This window comes from Leptonychotes weddellii, chromosome 10 (genome assembly GCF_054177405.1).
Source record: "Leptonychotes weddellii isolate Sample4059 chromosome 10, ASM5417740v2, whole genome shotgun sequence".
NCBI classification, from domain to species: domain Eukaryota; kingdom Metazoa; phylum Chordata; class Mammalia; order Carnivora; family Phocidae; genus Leptonychotes; species Leptonychotes weddellii.
The window spans coordinates 43,979,394-44,001,329 of NC_138378.1; the positions used below are offsets into that span (position 1 = coordinate 43,979,394).

Sequence of the window (21,936 nt, forward strand, 5' to 3'; positions counted from 1 at the left end):
GACTGCGCGTTTCTATCTCTGGCACCCGACCCCGGGTGGAGTCTCCAAACCCAGCAGATCCCTGCGGTGCGCTCCCGCGCCGCTCCTCCCGGGGGAGGAAGGTGAGTCTCCTCGGATCTGCCGCTTGTTGGGTCCCCACTGGAGGAGCAGTGGCCCGACTGTGCCGCGGATCACGGTTTATGGCAACCCCGAGCTGAGAGCCCGCGCCTGGGCTCTGCCTCTGCAGCCGGCTTCCCTGCTCCATTACCTGGGAGCTCTGCTGCACTCAGGCACCCCCGATCTTTCTGTGACCCCGAGGGTCCTGAGACCACACTGTCACGCGAGGGTTCCACCCCCCACTTAGCCACCGGAGTGACGTCCCTCAGTGGAGCAGACTTTTAAAAGTTACGATTTTGTGCTCCCCGGCTCTATCACTTGCCAGAAGTGGCCTACGGAGGCCCCTCCCCCGCCGTCTATCCTCCCGAATATCACCTCAGATTCACTTCTCCGCACGTCCTACCTTCCATAAAGTGGTCGCTTTTCTGTTCAGAGAGTTGTTGTTATTCTTTTCTTCGATCTCCTGTTGAGTTTGTAGGTGTTCAGAATGGTTTGATCCCTATCCAGCTGAATTCCTGAGAGGAGACGAAATCCAGGTCTCCTCCTCCGCCATCTTGCTCCGCCCCCTCCCACATGTGCTTTATAAAGAGTAGTCGAATGAATAAATGACTTATCTTACCATTAACATTGCCCTTTTCTTATTTGCAGGTTTATCACTTCCCATTTCATGGATGAAATGGAACATTGGCAACCCCCCAAACTTTAGGCCAGGCCAGCCCCTCTCTCAACTCATCCACATTCAGACCCACCCTGCCCTCCAGTCTCAAGGAGACAAGGTCCCAAGAGGTCTACTCTGTCACACTCATCTTGATCCTTTCCCCTGGCTCATCCCCTTCTTGCCTGTATTAAATTTCTCTATTAATTTTCCTCCCATAATTTACTAAGCAAGTTATAGCTCCCATTTCAAAAACAGTCTTCTTTCTGGCCAGTACCTCCTTTTTCTGTTTTTCTTTATACCTAGTATTCTTGAAATAGTGTCTGCATTGGTTCTTTCTTACTTTTCATTCAGTTCTTTGCATGATCTGTATTTGCTTTAATGGCAGTTTTCATCTCTGCTCTGTGTTCCAGATACATTCCCTGTACAGCTTTCTAGTATCATTAATTTCCATCTTCAACTGTGTCCAGGCTAGAGTTCATGTTACCTATAGAGATTTTGTATTTAAATAAATATATTTTTCCCTCTCCAAAACTTCAAGTTGGTTCTTTTTCATATCCATCAGTTTCTGATTCATAGCTATCCATCCAATTTTTCTCCTTTATAACACCCTGTTTTTTCTTTCTTTTTTGGGGGAGGGGGAGAGTAGATGTTATTCTTTCTTTTTCCTTTTAGAGGATCTTTTATTTTCATTTATTTTTATTTTTTAACTAGGCCCCATGCCCAATGTGGGGCTTGAACTCACGACCCCAGGATTAAGAGTCAGATGCTCTACTGACTGAGCCAGCCAGGCACCCCTACAGGATCTTAAATATACTGATAGCAAAGACTTTTTCAGATTTTTCTCCCATTTCTTCAGTTTATTGGCTATCTTTTATGCATTAGTGTTTCCCTTGTGCTTTGAGATTTCCATGTGCAAGCTCCTCTTGAGCATGACTGTCTCATTGCTACTGTATCCTTAGTCATTGTTTCTGCATGGTCCTCTGGGACCTCCTCTCAGAACCAGGTGTAACTGGATGGTTTGGGCTCTGGTCCTCAGGCCAGAGCCAAACTCAGCTCCATGCCAAGGTGGCATTCTCTATCCTCTCCCATACCCTAGGGAGCAGCTCAGTATTAACCATTCCCCGAGAATGGAAGAGACTGCAGCTGTTCAAACCATTGCACTTGGCTCTGGTCCTCTGATACTCACCAGAGACTTTCTGTCCATTTTCTCTTGCAGGAGTTGAAAGTCAGCCAACAATGCCTGCTTTTCATTCCAGTAAGCCAATGCTTCAACCCCACTTGCTATTGTGTGTTCCATTTTGTTTAGATCTATACAGTTGACTTTTTAAAATTTTAAAAACAAAGAAACCTCTTTGTGTTTAAAACAGAGAGAATGGGGGATTTCCACATGAACTCACTATCCCATACTACCCAGGAGTCCTTGACTCACTTCTCAGTCTACTGAAATATGGTTTATCACTTTCATTCCATCGAACATTATCTGAATAAGATCAACTATGATTCCACCTGTCAGCAAATTTAATGGGCATGTTTCTGTTTTCAGAAAGAGTATCCACTGCTTATCACCAATATCACACAGACTTGATTACTGTAGCCTAAATGGCTTGAAATCAGTGTTAGCCTTCCAATTTGTTGTTTTTTTTCAAGGCTGTTTTGGCTATTCTAGGTTCTTTGCATGCCTATATGAATTTGAGAAACAGATTACTAATCTCTCCAGAAACTTTGAGTGGGATTGTGATTGGTATTCCATTGAATCTATAGGTCAAATTTTTTGGAAATATTAAGTCTTCTCACATGAATAAAATATATTGCTCTACTTCAGTCTTATTCAATTTCTCTTAGTAATATTTGATAATTTTCAGTGGACAGGTCTTTTTTTTTTTTAAGATTTTATTTATTTGTTAACAAAGAGAGAGACAGCAAGAGAGGGAACACAAGCAGGGAGAGTGGGAGAGGGAGAAGCAGGCTTCCCGCTGAGCAGGGAGCCAGATGTGGGACTCTATCCCAGACCCTGGGATCATGACCTGAGCCGAAGGCAGACGCTTAATGGCTGAGCCACCCAGGCGTCCTGGACAAGTCTTCCTCTTCTTTTATCAGATATATCCCTAAATAATTTATATTTTTTATGTTATTAAAATTGCCATCATTTTTTAAAACATCAATTTTCAATTATTCACTGCTAATATGTAAAAATACAGTTGATTTTTGTATATTAATCTTGGATCCTTAACCTTGCTGAACTCATTTATTAGCTGTAAAGAAAGCTCTTTGTGTGAGTGTGGATTCCCCAGGGTTTTCTATATTCAAGATCATGTTACCTGCAAATAGACATAATTTTACTCCCTCCTTTCCAATCTGCACGCTTTTTATATTTTTTTCTTGACTAACTGCTCTGGCTAGAACTTACAGTACAATATAGAATAAAAGTGGCAAGAGTGGATATCCCTGTTTAATGCTGATCTCAGGGGAAAGCTTTCAGTCTCTCACTATTAAGTCTGAGGTTAGCTGTGGTTTTCATGGATGCCTTTTGTCAGGCTGAGCAGCTCACTTCTATTTTCTCATTTTCTGACAGTTTTTAATCAGGAATGTGTGTTGGATTTTGTAAAAAAAAATTTTTTTCCACATCTTTTGAATTGATCATATTATTTTTATTCTTCAGTTTGTTAATACAGTAAATTATATTGACTGTTAAATGTAAGTCAAACCTTGGGCGCCCTCTGCTTGTGTTCCTGCTCTCGCTATCTCTCTCTCTGTCAAATAAATAAATAAAATCTTTAAAATAAATAAATAAATAAATATAAGTCAAACCTTGAATTCCTAGGGGAAACTCTACTTGGTCATGATGTATTATCATTTTTATTTATTGCTGTAATTGAGTGCTAAAATTTTGTTTAGAGTTTTTACATCTATGTTTATGAGTGATATTTGTCTGTAGTTTTATTTTCTTTCAGTGCCTTTGTCTGGTTTAGGTATGAGGATAAAGTTAGCCTTATAGAAAGAGTTAGGAAATATTCTCCTTTCTTTTCAATTTTCTGGAAGAGTTTCAATGGAATTGTTGTATTTTTTCCCTTAACCATTAGGTATAATTTAACAACAAAGCCACTCAGGCCTGGAGATTTCTTTGTGGAAAGCTTTTAACTAGTTCAATTTCAATTTTAATAGACATAGGCCTATTCAGGTTATTTATTGTTTCTTAATTTATTAATTTCTGTTTTTAAAGAAATTTATGTTTTGTCTAACTTACTGAGTTTATTGGCATTTTCTATAGTACTTTATTATTCTGTAAAATCTGAAGTAAATTAATAATCCCTTATTATTCTGTAAAATCTATTATTCCTGGTATTGATAATTTGTGTATTCTCTCCGTATTCTTTATCTCTCTGGCTAGATGCTTACCAATTTTATTACTGATCTTTTCAATGAACTAAATTTTGGTTTCATTGATTTTCTCTATTGTTTTTCTGTTTTCTATTTCATTTATTTCTGCACTGACTTTTTTCAGCTTCTTTTATGGTTCCTTTGCTCTTTTTATTCTAGTTTTTTAAAGTAAAACTGAGCTGACTAGATTTGAGATCTTTTCTTCCCTAACATCGGTGTTTAGTGCTATAAATTTCCCCATAAGTACTGCTTAAGTGGCATCCCACAAATTTTGATATGCTGTATTTTCATTTTCATTCAGTTCAAAATGCTTTCTAAAATCACTTTTGATTTCTTTTTTCATCCAAGGGTTTCTTTTAAGTGTGTGTGCCATTTAGTTTCAAATTTTTGGGGATATCTCTGTATTATTAATTTTTAATTCATCTGTATTGTAGTCAGGGAATGTAATTTGTGAGACTTGAATCCCTTTACATTTATTGAGATTTAAATATTATGGCCCCAAATGTGGTTTATGTTGGTAAATGTTCTTTGTTCACTTGAAAAGGATGTGTATTTTGCTGTTGGTGTAGCGCTCCATAAATGTCAATTAGGTCAAATCGGTTATAGCTTGCTAAAATGTTCTGTGTTCTTACCAATATTCTGTCTATTTGTTCTGTCAATTATTGGGAGAATTATTGAAATCTCTGACTATAATTGTGGATTAGTCTATTTATTTCTCCTTGCAGCTCTACCAGTAATTGCTTATATATTTTGAAGTTTGGTTATTTGGGCATAAATATTTAGTCCTCTTGATGAACTGACCCCTTTATTATGAAATTGCCATTCATATAGTAATAATATTCTTTGTTCTAAATTCTACTCTGATATTAATATAACCATTTCAGATTTCATTTTAGTAGCATTAGCATGGTACATTTGATCCTCATTATCCATAGATTCTATATGTGCAAGGTCACCTACTAGCTACAATTGATTTGTAATCCCCAAATCAATACCTGTGTTGCTTTTGTAGTCATTCACAGACATACTCATACTAACAAAAAATTGGAGTCACTGACACATTTTCCAAGCTGAGGTGCAACAAGATGATGCTCTTCCTTCTTGTTGAAGCTCATACAGAGATGCTGAGGGACAGAGATGGGAAGGGGTAGGGTGGTGCAATGCAAGATGCTCCAGCTCTGGGACTGACTGGACAGGTGTGAATCCTGTTTGTCACCTGTTAGTAGGGTGGCCTTGGGCAGTCACTTCTGAACCTTAGTTTCTCTTTTGTAAAATAAATAGAATCTACCGGAATGACTTATTTTTAGTATTTAAGATTATAATCTCTGTGAGACACTCACACATGCATGTATTTCACTTAGGAGCAATAGTTTAGTATTCACTAATATAGTGTCCATGGAAACTTTATACAGCATAGCTACTGTGAATAATGAGAATCAACTGTATATCTTGATCCTCTTTTTGCTTTTTTACTTATTCGTGTTTTTATATTTAAAGTATTAAAATATGTTTCCTGTTCACAGCATATGGTTAGGTTTTGTCTTTTTTTTTTAAATAGTACTTGACAATCTCTGCATTCTATTTAAAGTTGTTTAGACCATTTATATTTATTTTTATGACCAGGTTTAACCTACACTTTACTATATGTTTACTATTTTACCCATGCATTCTTTGTCTCCTTTCCTCTCTTTTTATGCCTTCTTTTGGATTAATTAGAAATTTTTGTAATTCCATTTTACCTCCTCTGTCAGCTTATTTGCTGTAACTGTTTTGATACTGAGTGCTTGCTTATGTCTTTAATTTATCATAGTCTACCTACAGGTGATTCCATAACTCTTCACACCTAGTATAAGAACATACTTATAATAGTGTAATAGTATATAATAGTATAGTGTAATAGTATATTTCTCCATTCCCAACCTCCAAATCTACCCCAAATGCTACATTTACCATTATACATTTACTTTTACATGTGTTTTTTAATTCTTTATTGAAATTCACTTTATTTAACATATACTGTATTATTAGTTCCTGGGGTAGAATTTAATGATTCATCAGTTGCATATAACACCTAGTGCTCATTCCATCAAGTGCCCTCCTTAATGCAGTAACCCCTTAACCCAGTTACCACTTCCCCCCACCCACCTCCCCTCCAGCAACCCTCAGTTTGTTTCCTAGATCAGCATCTCTTCTGGCTTGCCTCCCTCTCAATTTTCATCTTATTTTATTTTTCCTTCCCTTCCCCTATGTTCATCTGTTTTGTTTCTTAAATTCCACATGAGTGAAATCATATGGTATTTGTCTTTCTCTGACTTACTTATTTCACTTAGCATAATACCTTCTAGTTCCATCCACATCATTGCAAATGGCAAGATTCATTCTTTTTGATGGCTGAGTAATATTCCATTGTGTGTATATGTATGTGTGTGTATACATACATATGTACATATATATGTGAGTATATATATATTTATATATATATTTATATATATACACACCACATCTTCTTTATCCATTCATCTGTCGATGGGCATCTGGACTCTTTCTATATTTTGGCTATTGTGGACCTTGCTGCTATAAACATTGGGGTACATGTGTTTTAAATGCCAAACTGCATTACTTTTATTTTTGTTTAAACAGTTTGTTATAGTTTAAAGATATTTAAATAATCAGAAAAAAACTTATATATTTATATATGCAGTTACCATTTCTTGTGTCCTTCACTCCCTTTTATATACCCACATTTCCATCTGATATCATTTTCCTTCTTCCTAAAGAATTTTGTTTAACATTTTTCATAATGTGGGTCTATTGGTAATGAAATCTTTTAGTTTTATTATGTGTGAATGATTATTTTGCTTTCATTTTGAAAGAAACTTTTGCTGGGTATAGAATGCTAACTTGACAGATTTATTTCTTTCAGTACTTCTTTCCATTACTCAACTATTTTGTCACTTAAGTGTTCCTGACAAGTAATATACGGTCATCCTTAATTTTTCCTACTTTATGTATCATTTCCTTCCTTATTGCTTTTTAAGATTTTATCACAGATTTTGGACAATTTGATTATAATTTGCCTTGGTGTAGTTTTCCCCATGTTTCTTGTGCTTGGGGCCCACCAGCTGTCTTTGATCTGTGAGTTTGTAGTTTTCATCAAATGTAGAACAATTTGATTTATTATTTCTCAAATAATTTTTCTATCTCACCTTTCACTCTTCTACTTTGGAGACTCCAATTACACATATACTGGGCACTTGAAGTTGTCATTGCTCACTGATGCTAATTTTTAAAAGTTCTCTTTTATGTTTGTGTTTCATTTTTCATAGCCCCTACTGCTATATCTTCAAGTTCACCAATATTTTCTTTAGTAATGTCTAATCCGCCATTAATTCCATCCACTGTATTCTTGATCTCACACACTGTAGTTTCTATTTCTAGAAGTTTGGTTTGGGTCTTTAAAATATCTTCCATGTTTCTACTTAATTTTCTGAGCACATTATAATATATGAGCACATAATAATAAATACAATTATAATATCTGTTTTTACCTCTATCTGCTAATTCTAACATTTGGGTCAGTTCTGACTGACTGGTTTATCTCATCATTGTGGGTCATATTTTCCTTTGTGTGCCTAGGAATTTTTTATTGATATCAGACATTGTTGTTTTTATGTTGTTGAGAGCTGGATATTTTTGCAGTCCTATCAACTCTTGCATTTTTGCAGTCCTATCAACTCTTGAGCTCAGTTCTCCGTAACAGTTAAATGAATTGGAAACAGTTTGATCTTTTTGAGTTTGTTTTTAAGACGAGTTGGGTGGGACTAGAACAGTGGTTAGTCTAGGGACCGAGGCAAAGCCCTTCTGCATAGACTACTCAATGTTCTGTGAACAGTTTTTTTCATCTGGCTGGTGGAATGGGTACTATTTCCAGCTCTTTGTGAATGCTGGGCACTGACAGCACTGATCCTTTTCCTCATAGTTTCCCTGGCTTTGCACAGTTTCCTCACATGCATATGCTGATTACTTCTCAGTATACTACTCAAGAGGACACCCTGCATACTCTGGGGTTTTCTTTCTGTGCAGTCCTCTCCTCTCTAGGTTCTGTCCTTCAAATTCCAGCCACTTCGGTCATCCAGACTCTCACTCCACATCCTCACACCAGGAAGCCCGCTGTGCTCCACTTTGTTACCCCTCCCTGTGCCACAGTCTGGAACCTCTCTCCAGGCAGGAAGCTGGGGCTCACCTCATTGTTTCCTATTCTCATGGATCACTGTCCTTGGTTTTCTAATGTTTGGCATCTTGCAAACTGTTATTCTTGTAAATTGTTTCTGGTGGGATGATAAATCTTGTCCTCATTACTTTAGGTTGGTCATAAGCAGAAGCCTGGCTTTATTCTTTAGATACAAAAATCCAATTGTATCTATTATTTAAAACCCTCTGATGTGTTCCTTAGGATATAAATCAAAATTGCACAACATGGTCTAAAGGAACCTCCATGATCTTTCCCTACTTCCCTTTCAGCTTTGCCAGTGCCATTCATCCTCTCCTTTCTTTGTCCTTCCACCCTGACTTCATCTAAGAGTTTTCAAGTTCACCAGTCCTCTGCCAGCTTCAGAGCTTGCCCCATGCTTCCACCCTCACCTCACCCCCTGCTGCATGCCAGCCTTAAGACCTAAAATTAAATTTTGCCTCTGCAGAAAAATTGTCACCAACACCCTGTCTTCTCCTTCCATGCCTTTTGTTTCAGTCACATCAAAATAAATAAAGTTACCCAAAACAGAAACTGGTATTTCTCATTGCCACATCTTTGTCCTTGCTAGTCCCTCTACTAGAACTCTCTTTGTGCTTTGTCTGCTCAGATAGTTCCTATTTGTACTTTAAGAATCAAGGCAGGATCACCACCTCTTGAAAATTTTCCACTCTCATTTTCCTTCCCAATCTGTTACATATCTCTCCTCCATGCTTTCTTATTACCCTCCACTATAGTGCTTTTCAAACTCTATTGCAAGAATTTGTTTTCTTGTCGCTCTCTTTAACTGGGTGTAGAACTGGGGTTTATGTGGATCTTCTCTGCATTTCCAGAGCCTAGCAGAGTATCTACCTCTTTTTCAGTGCTTTTTTTTTTTCTTTTCTGATGAATAAATGGCTGTACAAGGCTCTTGCCCCTGCTAAACACTGATATGAGGATGTGTGATCACTGGCACTTTACAGGGAGAGCTCTGCCCTTGGAAAAAGGAGTTACATTAATCAAGCAGAACAAATCATATTGGATGCTATGGCCAATGCAATTAAGCCTTTGTCAAACTGCCTGACTTTGGCTCAAGATGAGAACACTGATGAAATGCCTCTCAGCTGCCTGGGTTGGGGTCTGCTGAAACGGGCAATTACTGCAGTGAACAATCCATTACTTGTACTGTCAACAGTGTGTTTTTTCTCTCTAAATGCAGAATGAAGTGGAAAATGCTATGGGAACTCAATGGCATTTAATTTACTGATATGATGTGGTAGGAGCCATTCTTTAACTTGACTGTGACAGCAAGAGTGTGGGGACAAGCATGAGGTTGGAATGCATTGGGAAAGCTGTTTTAAACATCCTGTGCCTTGCTCCTCCCGTATGTAAAATTAGACTGATGGAAGAGAATGCTTGTCACACCATGGTGGTTACTATGGTGATCAATGACTGAGATGCAATGTTGTACTGCCCCTAGCCATGCCAATTTCTTTCACTTCTGCTTGTTATTCCATAGAGGGAGAAATGACTGGCAGGTCTCATTTTCTTCTTTGAGCTGGTAAAGTTGTTAGCAGGGCATGGCTTAGAAAGGCCATCATATTGGCATTTTGTGCAAATAACCTAGGGCTACTATGCTGGGATATTCACTCTCAGTGAGGACCTGGGCTGCCCAAACTCTCCATACCATGGTGCACATAGAAACGTGTGTGTGGCACACTGGGATGAATGGATGAGATGTTTATAGCCAGAAGGGACCCAACCTGGGACTTTAGCTGCCCCAGGTCCTGCATGGGTGTTCCAAGGGTCAATGAGGTCAGGATCTTGGGTACTTCTGACCCAGTCATGGAAAACCAGTCAGGATCTTGGGTACTTCTGACCCAGTCATGGAAAACCAGTCAGGAAGCCCTGCTGTGGGTTCACTCAATCACTTGGCCATATAGTGGCTGTATGTCTAGCTAGAGGCTTACCAATAAACACCATCAGATGAACTTAAGCCATGTTACAAGCATGGCTCATTGGGAGGTAATTGTTGGGCGCAAGATGGCTGGCACCAGATAATATTATTGCAGAACTCTTGTAGTATAAAGACAACTAGTTCTTCCCTGTGGGCCAGAGATGCAAAAACAGAACTCATTCTTGGCGAATGTAAGCAAAACAGACATCTATGAAAGCCCATTAGGCACTTACAGAGTCTTTGGGATGGCACAGTCTTGGAGACTCTATAACCAAGACAGTGCCAAGCCCACCCATGGAGCCTCCTTGGTGCAGATCCCACTGCTGCAGGAAATAGACACTATCCAGAATAAGGCTGGACAGTGGACACCAGATATGCACCTTGTACATACTGATGACCGGGCACTGGAGACCAGAAGTCCACCCTGCACCCACTGATGACTGGCACCAGACACCAGATGTCCACCCTGCTGCCCCTGAAAAGCTGGATGTTTTCACCACTACCTTCTCTCAAAAGGGATCCACACGGCCCCTCATGCAGGCATGTCTGTTCCCAGCATCTAGGTCATGTGTTTGCACTTATCTATAAGGTGAGCTGGACCAGCAGGATCAGCCTTCTACCATGGTGAGGCGGGATTAACACACGGGATGCGAGCCCCAGGGAAGGACAGGGATCCAAATCAGTGCATGGGCCACAGGATGACTAGCACCCATTGCACTTTGCAAAGCCATATATCATTGTCTTCCACCATAAACCCGTCCCTTCTTGTTTCTTCTAGGCTGGGGATGCCATTGTCCTTCTCCCAGTCACTGGTCCAGAAACCTGGCAACTGGACTTGGTTCCTTGCTCTCCCCGAGCATTAGCCCATTTCCAAGTCATTACCGTTCTTCCTCCTAAATCTTGTCATTTGTCTCAATTCTGCAGCCCCACTTATTGGGTCTGGGCCCTTTGTGACCTCTCCCCTGGGGAGAGTAGTACCTCTCTAGGGGCTCCCAGGTTCAGGCTGCCCCAGCAACTCATCCTCCCTACTGTGCCTGGTGATAAATTTGGTAAAGTGCTGTCCCTCTTGTGCAAAATCCCTTGGTGGTTCCCCATTGCTTTCATGAGAGAATTCAAGCCCCTAGATCCTTCGGTAATAATTTATTTTTTCCTTTTGGACTCTCGTGCACTGAGTACTCCAGTGATACTCATTGTATCCAGCTACACGTACTGAATACACACTAGATACGCTATACTAGGCTGTCCCCACTCAATGCCCCAGAGGTAAGTGCCATTTTACAGAGGGAGAAACTGAGGCAAGCAACAACAGTGGCAGCCCAGCCTCCAAACATAGGTCTCAAGCTCATGACTTCAGCCAGACCTGTGTTCACTCTGTCTTCACTGAATTGCTTGTAGCTGGTTGCATAAGATGTGCTTTCTGTCACTTCTGTTTGTTTGACTAATCCTTTCCTCCTGCTTCAAATGATGCCCTTCTTTGTTCTCTTAATTGAGTGTTACTTTGCTGCTTAGTCTGGGATCAACCTCCTCTGAGGAGCCTTTCCCAGTCTCCCCCATCACCAAATGCCCCACATTGGACCTCCTCCACCAGCACCCAACGCCTTCCTGCCCGGCAGCATGGCTCCCGCCAGTGTGTGGGAGCTGAGAGCAGGGAATGGGGTCCTGTTTTGTCAGTGGGCATGCTGACTGAAGTGGTCCTCTAAAACACTCAGGGTGGTTCATGTCACACTCAGGGACACCTGAATGGTCTCAGCAGTCCTTGCTGCTGCATGCAAACCCGACCGGCACCAGCATGGGAATGTGCAGGCCAATTTCCCCAACAAGTGAACAGGTGGGCAGCCCTCTCCCACCCTTTTGTCCCATTAGCCGCAACTTGGGAGAAAATATGGCCCCTGCTGTGCTAAGTATTATCTCGACTTATCACACTTGAGAAGGTGCCTTCTGGAGCACTTCTAATGGACCATCTCCTGGCTGGCTAGATTCTAAAAAATCGTGTATTTTATTGCTCCAGAGAATTGACACTTTTTGTCCTTTAAGTCTTACTTTGAGGAGAAGATAGATGATTTCTGAGAGAGTAAGGGTGAGGTTGGAGCTGGAATTCTGTCATTTAAATGAAACTGAGAGTCACACCCTGCTGTCCTGGGTAGCTACACAGCACAGCGACTTTGTCGTTGGCGCCACGGTTTGGGAAGGCAACTGGTGTGGGCTCCCAGGGGCACTACGAGCCACGCTTCAGCAGTTCCTAATGGCTCAGGCCTAAGCTTCCAAGCCAGATATGTTGACCTTCTTTATGCCTGTAAGATCCACCCTGTAATTTCTCTTCATCTCACACTGTCCTGGGATCAACTGGCTTTTCCTTAAACTATGTCAGCCTGGCTATTGATAAAGCTGGCATAAAGGTGAAGGGTCAATGACCATCATTGCTTCTAGCTTCAAAGCGCTCCAGAGAAGGAGCACTCTGGCTCCGTCCGGGGAGAAGCTGCCTAGCTGGGAAGCCCCCGAGGGCCCAGCACATGAAAGGCCTGTGGGGCTGGCCTAGACCCCGGTGCAAGTGTTAATCCTATGAGTCCATGCAGTCCTCTTGCTACAGTGAAGTGTATCAATATTTGTAAATTCTCTAATCCATTTCAGTTGCCAGGACAGGGTAATATAAGTCAATACATTTCTTGGAGATTAGCAGAAGCTTATGATCATAATAAGCAAATACAACTTGCCCCATCTTGGACTGCTTGAAGCCTGGGTTGTAATGTTTCTCACAAGAACCCCTTGTCAAATTGTCCTACTGAGTGAGTCCTCAGGGGTGGCACATACCTGTGGGGACAGTGCCCCGGGCTTGGCTGGTGGCTGGCTGGGCTGTGTGCCGCAGGCAACTGCTCATCGGGGGAGAAGCTGCCTGGTGCTGGGCCTGGGGGATGGTGAGGGGAAGGGCCGGCCTTGTGGCAGTGGCTGGGCTGCTCAGACTTCCACCACCTGGGTGGATGGTTGTGGCCATCCCTTTGGCCAGCGGAGACCCTCCAACGACATTATTCCGGGGTGGCCCAGCCCCTCCTACAGGAGCCCTGAGGAAATAAAACAGAATCAGTCAGGTGAGGTCACAGATGAAACCACACAGTACAGGCCATTAATAAAGGACCACTCTTACCTCCCAACTCTGAGAGATGAAGGCCACACAGCCTAGGGCACAAATACTAAAAGAATGCCAAGATAATCCTGTAGGCAAATGATGCCCTGAGCTCAAGCTTGGCAGTGGAGCACCCTTTATAAAACCTTCATGGGGGCTAACTTTCAATGTAAATAGTTAAGAAACAACAAAAGAACCCTAAGAATCAATATCAATCAAATATTTTGTACCAGAGCTACTGCCCTGATTCGGTCTAATATGCAGCTGTGTCCGTCCCCACACACATCCAGAAAGAGTGGATGACTCAGCCACATCCCACGAGGCTTGGACATATCTGGCACGTGGTGGGAAGCTGTGGCAAGGACCCATGTCCCTCAGGACACGGCCGCCTTCTCGTTTCTGCCGGCTTCTTGGAAAGGGCCTCTGGGAAACGGTCCTTCTGAGGGATGTCAGGGAACTTGCAGTGTCATACCAGAAATAAACGTCCTTTCACCCCAAGTTTCCAGATGAAAACAGTTTCCAGTGTTTAAGAAATACGAGAACACAGCAACTCTGAAAATGGGCTGTGCCCTTTGACCCCCGTGTACTTGCACCAAACTCAAGCACTGGTGGTGAGTGTACACGATACGGCAGAATCCGGGGGCTCGGAAGTTTCTGTGGGTTCAGTTTCAGGGATCAAATATCTGCCATTTGTCCAAGAGCTGGGTCAAGTCCCCTTCTGTCCCCTCAGAGTCTTGGTCATGAGACACCAGAAGCCATGTGAGGGTGAGAGCAGGCACTGCCAGGTCCATCGCCAGGTCAGGGAGCCCCCACCCCATGTGGCTCGGTACCGCTGGACCAGGACTTCAGCCAGGGATGGGCTGTGCCCCACTAAGTCAGGGTTTCTGAAGAACCGCCGTGGGAAGAGGGCCTCCTGGAAAAGGACTCAGCTGTCCAGGGACCATAGGCAGAGCCCCTAGAGCTGCCCTGAAATTCACCTCTAGCAAGGAGGAACTCTGTCAGTGGGTCAGAATATTCAAAACCATGAATATTTTAAAAGATTTATTTATTTGAGAGAGAGAGAACGAATGGAAGGGGCAGAGGGAGAGAGAGAATCTCAAACAGACTCTGCGCCAAGTGTGGAACCTGACATGGGGCTCGAACTCACGACCCTGAGATCATGACCTGAGCCGAAACCAAGAGTCAGACGCTCAAATGACTGCACCACCCAGGTGCCCCATGAATTTTTTTTAAAAAATCACATCTGCTACCTATTGAACTCACTTTTACCCTAAGAAAAAATTTTTAAAACTTGAATAAAGTGGGCTCACAAATTATGGGCCTTTCCAGGAAGGGCCCGATGACATACAAGCAAGCCCATATCATGGCCAGCACCACTCCTCTGGGTGCTTTGAAAAGTATGAATCAGTGTAGCCAACAGTGCAAGGTCTAGGCATTATTTAATTGTTTTCCTGTCAGTCTTGTCCCAGGGAGAGCAGAAACCCAGGGGCCATGTCTTCAGTTGATGTGCTTGTGCTGCAGGTAACCCAGAGCTGTGCCCATGACAGGTTTCCATGGGTGAGACTGACAAATAAAATCAACAGTGGACCCCTCATCTTAGTGGGAAATTCTCAGATAACTCCAGATAACTTCTTGAGCAAATTTTTTAGATTGTATTTTCTGTTTTATAAAAATGATACAACAGGAAATTTGCAAAAAAATAGGGAAAGCACAAGGAAGAAGAAAATTTTTAATTACTCCTAATGCCGTCACTCAGGAACAATTGTTAGCTTTTGAGAATGTATGTTTTTCCTTTGCATGTATGCATACGTGTGTTTTATGCATAGCAGGTTTATGTGTGTCACACACACACACCAGCTGTACTCAACTGGACGCACAGGCACGGGTACATGTGCGCACACACATCACGCTTCGTGATCTTCCACCCCCACTTGGTGCTGTTGCCCTGACTCCAGCTCATTCTACTCCCATCTTGTCCCCTCACAGCCAGAGTCTGCTGAGGGAATGACAAGCAAAACCTAATTCAGAAGGGGAAAAGCTTGCCACGTGGAACCCTCGCCCAAGGGGAGCTCTGAGCTCACGCGGCAAAACCCTGTGGGCAGGGGAACCCTTGTGACTTCTGGACTGTGTGTTTTTGGCTTTGCTCAGACCACAGCATGATCTCCAGGCAGTAACCAGCAGCAGGGGAACATGGGGAATGTGCTCCTCCTCTCCTGGGCAGTGACACCAGCCTCACCTGGAGACGGGTGTCACGTAGTTTCCTGGGAACACCCCAGACAGCCCAGTCCTCAGGGACGTCCCCTTGAACCAGCCATCCTGACACTTCTCTAGGACCCGGTACATCTCGCCTTTCCGCAGCTCCAGCTCATCGTTCTTCTGGGGCTTGTAAGCATAGAGCGCCAGGTACCTATGGGAAGAAGAGGAGGGCCAAGGATAAATGATGGCTGGCAGAGGTGGGCATATGCCATCTGGCATCACCTATATCACAGGTGGGCTCATCTTTGGATGAGTCCCACCTAAAAGGAGTAGCTGATGCCTACAGTGCACACCGTGCCTGACCTATTTTCATGATACATCACTGCGGTGGTGCAGGGAAGAGAGAGAACCCAGCACTGCGATCGCCCACCTAGAGAACCAGGTCCTGAGAGGTATATGTGGGGTGGGGTGGGGGAGGGGAGACAGACCTCTACCTTTTGCTCCTGGAGTCCAGGTCATTCCACGGCCCTGCGCTGGCTGACCCGGGCAAGCAGGCACCCACCCGTCCAACAGCTCAGAGAGCCTACGTGACTCATCCAAGGTCCTGGAGGATGGGCCAGAACTAGATCACAGGTCTTTGGGCCCCACCATCTAAAGCCTGATGCTCTGAGCCAGAGAAAACTCTAGGGAAAACCAAAAATGAACCAGGCATGTTTTGGGCTGGATTTTCCTCGTTTTATCTAACTAGGCCCTGGCTTACCTGCCTGTTTCATTGAATCAGTCTGAGCTGGAGGATACCCCAAAGGCCCTTTTAAAGAAAAGACAGTCTAGTTAGGGAATTCTCAGTTGCATCTTTCCTTGCAATATTTGTGCCATGACTAATAATTTAAATTCTACTTTTCTCTTAAGCCTATTTGAAGACAAACCAAGAACAAACTCAGTGGTGTAAATCCTGGCTTAGGGTTTAGAAGTTCTGCCTGTAACTTAGCCTATGACCCCGGGGCATGCCTCTCTTGTCACATACCTCATGATACCTCAATCTCCAACCCCACAGGGCACTTGCAAGGACTAGATAATACTTGCAAAGTGCTTTGCTACTTTGGGGGCTTGGGGAAATGGGTTTTAAATTGATAGAGAGAATGGTATTAGGCAACCACGTTGCTCACAAGATCCAGGAGGAAAGCTGGTGAGGCCTCAGTTCAATGAGAAACAAAAGATGAATTTTAAAGAAGTGTCATCTCTAGGATCTCCTACCAGGATGGACAGCCTGGTGGGCATGTTCACCCCTCCCAGGGCATGGGTGCTAGGGGCTGGAGGACAGTCCCAGGTCTCTGGATATCTCAGGAGGCTCACAGACCCCCAGAGCACCTCCTGACCCTAGGCGAGGTCTTCTCAGGAGGTGAATACAGAAATGGGAATGACTCACTAGGGTTTAAGCAAGAAGAAAGGAGGGCCCCTGAGTCTCAGAGGCCTGATGAGGAACAGGCTACAACAGAATGGGAACCTGTAAAGATGTCATGTCCCTAACATAAAATAAAATAAGGTAAAACAACATACACCTGCCCCCACCCACACCCCTGGCCCTACACACTGCAAGTGCCTCTGCTTCATTCAATGGAGGCCTTGCCTGGTTAATTTCCTTTGTTTACAGGTTGACCCCCACCCCTTCCCTTAGGGATGAAAGGATGGCCTGCACCTTGATTTCTCTCTCTGTCTGAAAAGATAAATACCAACAGACAGGAAGGACTCGGGGCTTCAGGGAGGATAAGGGAAGCCATCACTAGAGAGGACCCCCTTGATTCATGTTTTTGACGCAAGGCCCAGGTGACAAAAAGAACCCGGGGTGTCATCTGTCTGTTCTCACATCTGATGACTCGCAGGAGCTCTCTGATGGTGACAGAGGAATGACCACAAACAGGAAAGTCACGTGACAATTGCGTTTGCGCCCCCGACGCCGGCTTGCCCTTTAACCACTCAGGGGCGGCCTCACATGGGGAGGCGTGGCGCGGGCTCAGGCAGGGGCAGGATGAACCCAAGAGGAAAGGAGAGGAGATGGCTGGGGCAGTGGGAGGCTTGTGAACAAGAGTGACACATGCCTTTTGTGCCTGCTCTCAAGGAAATGTAATTGAAGCATAAATCCTGTTTGCCTGCCTCCTTCCGTGTCTTCATGGTGTGAGAACAATCTTTTTGATTCTGTGAATGCACAGTGGCCAGGAGCACAGCGCCAAGCTGGGGGTGATGGCGCCTTGGGGTGTGCGTGTGCGCAACACAGCCCTCAGCAAACAATGACGTTTCGTTGGTCAGGGAGGGAGGAACCACATGCTGCTTTTGTTCTCTTTGCCCAGAGGGGCGACAGGCACTGGGCTCTCATACCTGGCTTGGCCAACAAGGCGTGGGCACCGACGTCCACTGCCCCCAGTCCCAGGGCCTGTGCTGAGCCTGGAGGCCCCTGTAGAGCAGTGATGCCACCACACGAGGCCCACCACTAGCCTGTGCCCTGCCAGCTGCCTCGTCAGCCCCCAGGCCCAGGAGGAGACCATGTCCCGCGCACCTCGGGCACGTCCTCCTCCTCCCTCTGGGCCCCTGGCTGTCCGAGGACTGGGCCAGCGGGCCATCACCTGTGTCCTGAAGAGGTGCTCCACAGTTTCCTGCCTGCCTGGGCTCTGCCGGAACAAACACCGCTTTTCCAAAGGCTGCTTTCACGTGCGCAGGTTCAAGACTGGCCGACCTCCTCAAAGAGGGCACCGTGTTAGAGAGTTTAAATGCCCTGCTCTTCCACTCTCATCTCCCCAGTCGTGAGGGATGTGAGGAATCCTGAGCAGATGAGTCCTCCCATGACAGATCATCCTGTCCTCAGCTAGGATCTTGGCGCAAGGCAGCCACCTGCCACCACGTAGCACGTCTACCTCCTCAGGAGGGCGAGAGCCAGTGCAGAGGGAGCTCAGTCCAGCCTGGAGGAAGGGGACTGTGTGTATGCGGCTCCAGCTGGGGTTCCCAGCAAACCTTGGCTCAGGGCAGCTCTACACCAAGGTGTCCCCTGAATATGCTAAATTTGCACCAATGTTCCCCTCTATCTGGAGCTCTCTTTGCTCATCCTGCTGCCCTCCACTCCGCTCTACACTGTATCCTCCACGAGGGTAGAGATTTTTATCTGTTTTGTTCTCTGCTCTATCCCTAGGATCCAGAATATGTCTGGCACTCCCAATAAATACTTGTTTTATAAAAGAATAAAATAGGGGCTCTGGTGTTGAGACTAAGATGAAGACTGCTGAAGGGAAGTGTGTCTGTGTGTGCATCTGTATGTGTGTGGGCACGTACAGCCCCAAGGTCTGCCGGCTGACCTTGAACATAAAAACAAGCACAAACAGGTACCAGCTTTCTTCATTCAGAGGCCAGTGTGGAGTTGGGACTGTGCCAGGAGGGAACGGACACCATGGGGAGGCAAGAAAAGGCAGAAAGGACAGGTCTGTGGGATGCTGGTGTCTCAGCAGTGAGAAGAGTGAAAAGGAGAAGCAGAGGGTGAATGACAGGACAAGACGGCAGAGAGAGCTGAGTCTGTCCAGGAGAGATCTGAGCTGCCCTAGAGAACCCAGACAGACAAAAGCAAGCAGGGAAGGCAGTGAGCTGGGGGAGGGAGGGAAACACCCGAGGCACAAGGTACGTGGGTGAGAGGTGAGTCAAAGAGGGGAGGAGAAACAGGAGTAGAAAAGCTTCTATTAACAGAGTTTCCAAACTGGCTTGTCCAGCTCCTGGGGGTCAAGGAGCCCATTAAACAGGGGCTTATGGGTGGCCTAGAGAAGGTAGCTTTGACGAGGGACTGTCTCTTTGCCCCTCCACCTATCCTTGCAGCCCCTGGGACCAGGGTGACTTCTGTGTGCCACCTGCACCATCCACATGCTCAGTGGAGTTTGAAGCTATGGCCAGGGGACACATGCCCAATCATGAGCTGGCCCTGCCAGCGAGAGGATAGATTCCAGGCAAGCGTGTAAGACTCACGTTGGCTCAGCAGCCCAAGGACTGGCACCTGCACCTGCCCACACCAGACGCAGTGAGTGATGTGCATTAGCACCCAACTTCCACAGTGAGGGAAGCACACTGCAGATTTAAAAAACAAAGCAAGTGTTAGCAAGGGCAATAAATACCCCATGAACCATTTGAACTGTTTGACAGTCATGTTCGAGATCCTGGGGGGTAGCCATCAAATAATTGAAAGTTAATTGTCTTATACAGGGTGGAAGGAGCAAGATGGCAGAGAAGTAAGAGACCTGGATTTCGTCTGGTCCCAGGAATTCAGCTGGATAGGGATCAAACCATCCTGAACACCTACAAACTCAACAGGAGATCAAAGAAAAGAATAGCAGCAACTCTCTGAACAGAAACGCGACCACTTTCTGGAAGGTAGGACGTGCGGAGAAGTGAATCTGAGGTGATATTCGGGAAGATAGACGGCGGGGGAGGGGGCCTCCTTCGGCCGCTTCTGGCAAGTGATAGAGCCGCGGAGCACAAAATCTGAACTTTTAGAAGTCTGCTCCACTGAGGGACGTTGCTCCAGTGTCTAAGCGGGGGGTGGAACCCTCGTGGGACAGTGTGGTCTCAGGACCCTCGGGGTCACAGAAAGACCGGGGGTGCCTGAGTGTGGCAGAGCTCCCAGGTATCAGAGCAGGGAAGCCGGCTGCAGAGACCCAACAAGCAGCAGATCCGGGGAGACTCCCCTTCCTCCCTGGGGAGGAGCAGCGCGGGAGCACATGGCAGGGATCTGCTGGGTTTGGAGACTCCACACGGGGTCGTGCGCCAGAGATAGAAACACTCAGTCACAGGCCGGGTGAGCACAGAGTGCGGCCGGAGACTGGGGAGATGGGAGTGATGGACTGCTTTTCTCTGGGGGCTCACTGAGGAGTGGGGCCCCAAGTTCTCAGCTCCTCTGGGGTGGAGATTGGGAGGCCGCCATTTTCACTCTCTGCCTCCAAAGCTGGACGGAAAGCTTGCAGGGAACAAAAGCTCCCGAAAGCAAACCTGAGCAGATTACTTAGCCCGGACCGGGCAAGGGTGGGGCAATTCTGCCTCCAGCAAAGACATTTGGGAACCACGGCAACAGGCCCCTCCCCCAGAAGATCAGCAAGAACAGCCAGCCAAGACCAAGTTTACCGATCAATGAGAATGGCAGAACTCCAGCGCTAGGGGAATACTGCCCATAGAATTCATGGCTTTTTTCCCATGATTCTTTAGTCTTTCAAAGTTAATTTTTTTAATTTTCTTTTTTTAAAATTTTTCTTTTTTCTTTTTCTACCAACTTCTTATCACTTTTTTAAAAAATCTTTTTTTATTTTTCATTTTTAGAGTCATTGTCTATCCCTTCATAGTAGTTAACCTTATTTCTGGTATATATATATATATATAAGTTGTTCTCTCTTTAAAATTTTGGAATACAGTTTCTTCTAACCGACCAAAATATACCCTAAATCTCTAGTGTATAGCTTTGTTCTAGTCTCCTGCCTGATCACATTCTCCTCTCCCCTTTTTTTAAATCCTCTTCTTTTTTCAACCAACTTCTTATCAATTCCTTTTATAAAATCTTTTATAATTTTCATCTTTACAGTCATAATCCATCCCTTCATCATATTTACCCTTATTTTTGTACATATATAAGCTTTTCTTTCTTTAAAATTTTGGGAGGCACTTTCTTCTAACGGACCAAAATATGCCCAAAATCTAGTGTGTGGCACTGATCTATGCACCAGCCTGATCATATTTGATCATATTCTGTTTTTTTTGTTGTTGTTGTTTGTTTGTCTTTTATCTTTTTCTTTTTCTTCTTTCTTTCTTTCCCCCCGGTTTCAGGTCTCTATCATGTTTTAGTGCATATTTTTCTAAGGTTGTTGTTACCATTAGCAGTTTGTTCCATCCCAAAGCAACATCTATTCTCCTCTGGACAAAATGACAGGACGGAAAAAGTCACCTCAAAAAAAAGAACAAGAGGCAGTACCGACTGCCAGGGACCTACTCAATATGGACATTAGTAAGATGTTGGAAGTAGAGTTCAGAATGACGATTTTAAATGTACTAGCTGGGCTTGAAAAAAGCATGGAAGATATAAGAGAAACCCTTCCTGGAGAAAAAAAAGAACCAAAATCTAACCAAGTCAAAATCAAAAAGGCTATTAATGAGGTGCAATAAAAAATGGAGGCTCTAACTGCTAGGATAAATGAGGCAGAAGAGAGAATTAGTGATATAGAAGACCAAATGATGGAAAATAAAGAAGCTGACAAAAAGAGAGATAAACAACTACTGGATCACGAGGGCAGAAT

At 44.4% G+C, this 21,936-nt stretch overlaps 1 protein-coding gene across 1 annotated transcript in view; it reads right to left on the minus strand.

Annotated features, from left to right (window-relative positions):
• The window catches only part of SH3RF3 (SH3 domain containing ring finger 3), a 319,279-nt gene that overhangs the window by 37,938 nt on the left and 259,405 nt on the right, over positions 1-21,936 (minus strand). Inside the window, exons 7-9 of the mRNA XM_081832297.1 lie at positions 15,672-15,842; positions 13,126-13,373; positions 12,358-12,380 (exon numbers count right to left, since the gene is read on the minus strand). Of these exons, the coding sequence (XP_081688423.1) occupies positions 12,358-12,380; positions 13,126-13,373; positions 15,672-15,842 (442 nt within the window). The remainder of the gene's footprint in view (positions 1-12,357; positions 12,381-13,125; positions 13,374-15,671; positions 15,843-21,936) is intronic.